Consider the following 1,583-nt stretch of genomic DNA (forward strand, 5'->3'; position numbering starts at 1 on the left):
ACCGCCTATGCTCACAGGCAGTGTTATGGTGAAGGGTTACAGTGGGCTGGGTGTGTCATCATGACTCTGTTAGCTCAAGAGAAGAGATTCGCTTCTTTGGACTTCTCTTATCACTTGCTTCGTGTTCATGAGTTTGATGGACAAGATGGAAATGTACAAGGAATTGTGAGTGACATAGAAGAGAGGAGAGGATAGAGAGGGAGGGAGGGAGAGAGAGAGAGAGAGAGAGAGAGAGAGAGAGAGAGAGAGAGAGAGAGAGAGAGAGAGAGAGAGAGAGAGAGAAGAAAGGGTAAAGGTGATTAAGCATCTTTGGACTTTGGGTACTATTTTTCTTACAACGTACATGTATGTATTACATTATAAATACAGTATCATTTCTTTTCTCTCCTTTTCTTTTAGGATCTTAAGCAGATGATAAAGCGTATCAAAGTCTATCGTGATCTTAATAATCAAATTTTTGTTATATTAAACAAACATTTATCTAGCAGTGATATACTTCAGAGACAAGTTAGGGAGTATCAGCCTCCAATATTCCAGGCCACTCAGGCATGAGAGTATGGGAGTATGGGAATGAATCTTTATGAGTAAACTCCTAGTTATTATACTCGTTGTGATTAGTTTGTGTTTTTAATGAATCATTGTTCTCTTGTTATTGAGAGAAAACTAAAGTATTATAATAATTAGTATTATTCTGTTTCTTTATATATTATCTAGTGTCAAAGTAATTGTTTTACTAATCAATTGATATTTTTCTCATTACTGTGTTGCTTTATTCCATAGATGACAAAGCACTAAATTTGTGGAATTTTTCAAGCATTGAGAATGGGAGCATTGTAGATTGATAGTTAGATGACCATACAAACAGACGAATGCTTTCTTGCCTTGGGCCTGGTTTCCATATAGCCATAGGACAGCCTTACAACACAATTGTGGAAATAGAAATCAGGTCCATCTCTACAACAACTGTAGTGTATGCTAACCACAGAATCCATACAACAGCCACAACTATAATTTATGGAAACAGTATCTATGGTCATGGTGGACATGGGACGTAGTCTTGCTAGCCAGACCATTCCCCAGCCTACAGTCATTACCCCAATGACTGTAGGCTGAGGAATGGTCTGGCTAGCGAGACTACGTGGGACGAGCTCAGGCTCGCCCCAATAAAATCATCAAGCTCACCCCAAATATGAAACATCTGTTTTTATTTTGTGCATACTAACCCCACCCATAGATAGTCTAGCTAGCTCGCTATAGCCATATATTGTATTACATGTACTAACTACTAAGTAACAGGGATAGGAAACAGATCACGTGATCTCATTCAAATCAATGAAAGCAGGTGCGGACGAACCTTGTATGTACTATGTAAGACTCTGGCACTCTGCCCCTTCCCCGGCTCGTTGAGACTAGAGCAATATGACTGACAGGACTGCTGGATTAAGTGTAGCTTGAAGCCAGATCCAGGGCAGTTATATAGCTTATATTGTTGCTGAAGGTTTGCTTACTTATCAGAAACTGTTAAAGCTGTAATACAGCACTTTATTTTGAAGAAAAATGAGAAAAAGCATGCTTTTTTACCA

The 1,583-nt window shown here is 38.9% G+C and overlaps 1 protein-coding gene across 1 annotated transcript; it reads left to right on the plus strand.

Annotated features, from left to right (window-relative positions):
- The first annotated feature begins 6 nt into the window (after positions 1-6).
- Positions 7-759, plus strand: LOC105315758 (cytoplasmic FMR1-interacting protein 1 homolog). Its single transcript, XM_011410502.2, has 2 exons — positions 7-165; positions 400-759. The coding sequence occupies exons 1-2, from the start codon at positions 61-63 to the stop codon at positions 550-552; spliced, it is 258 nt and encodes an 85-aa protein (XP_011408804.1). The 5' UTR covers positions 7-60; the 3' UTR covers positions 553-759.
- Positions 760-1,583: the final 824 nt, after the last annotated feature.

Source organism: Amphimedon queenslandica, unplaced genomic scaffold (genome assembly GCF_000090795.2).
Source record: "Amphimedon queenslandica unplaced genomic scaffold, v1.1 AMPQUscaffold_8270_Cont19785, whole genome shotgun sequence".
Classification (NCBI taxonomy): Eukaryota; Metazoa; Porifera; class Demospongiae; order Haplosclerida; family Niphatidae; genus Amphimedon; species Amphimedon queenslandica.

Coding starts and splice junctions, on each gene's coding strand:
- LOC105315758 (XM_011410502.2), top strand. CDS start 61: ATGACTCTGTTAGCTCAAGAGAAGAGATTCGCTTCTTTGGACTTCTCT. Junction 166..399: donor ATGGAAATGTACAAGGAATT/GTGAGTGACATA, acceptor CTTTTCTTTTAG/GATCTTAAGCAGATGATAAA.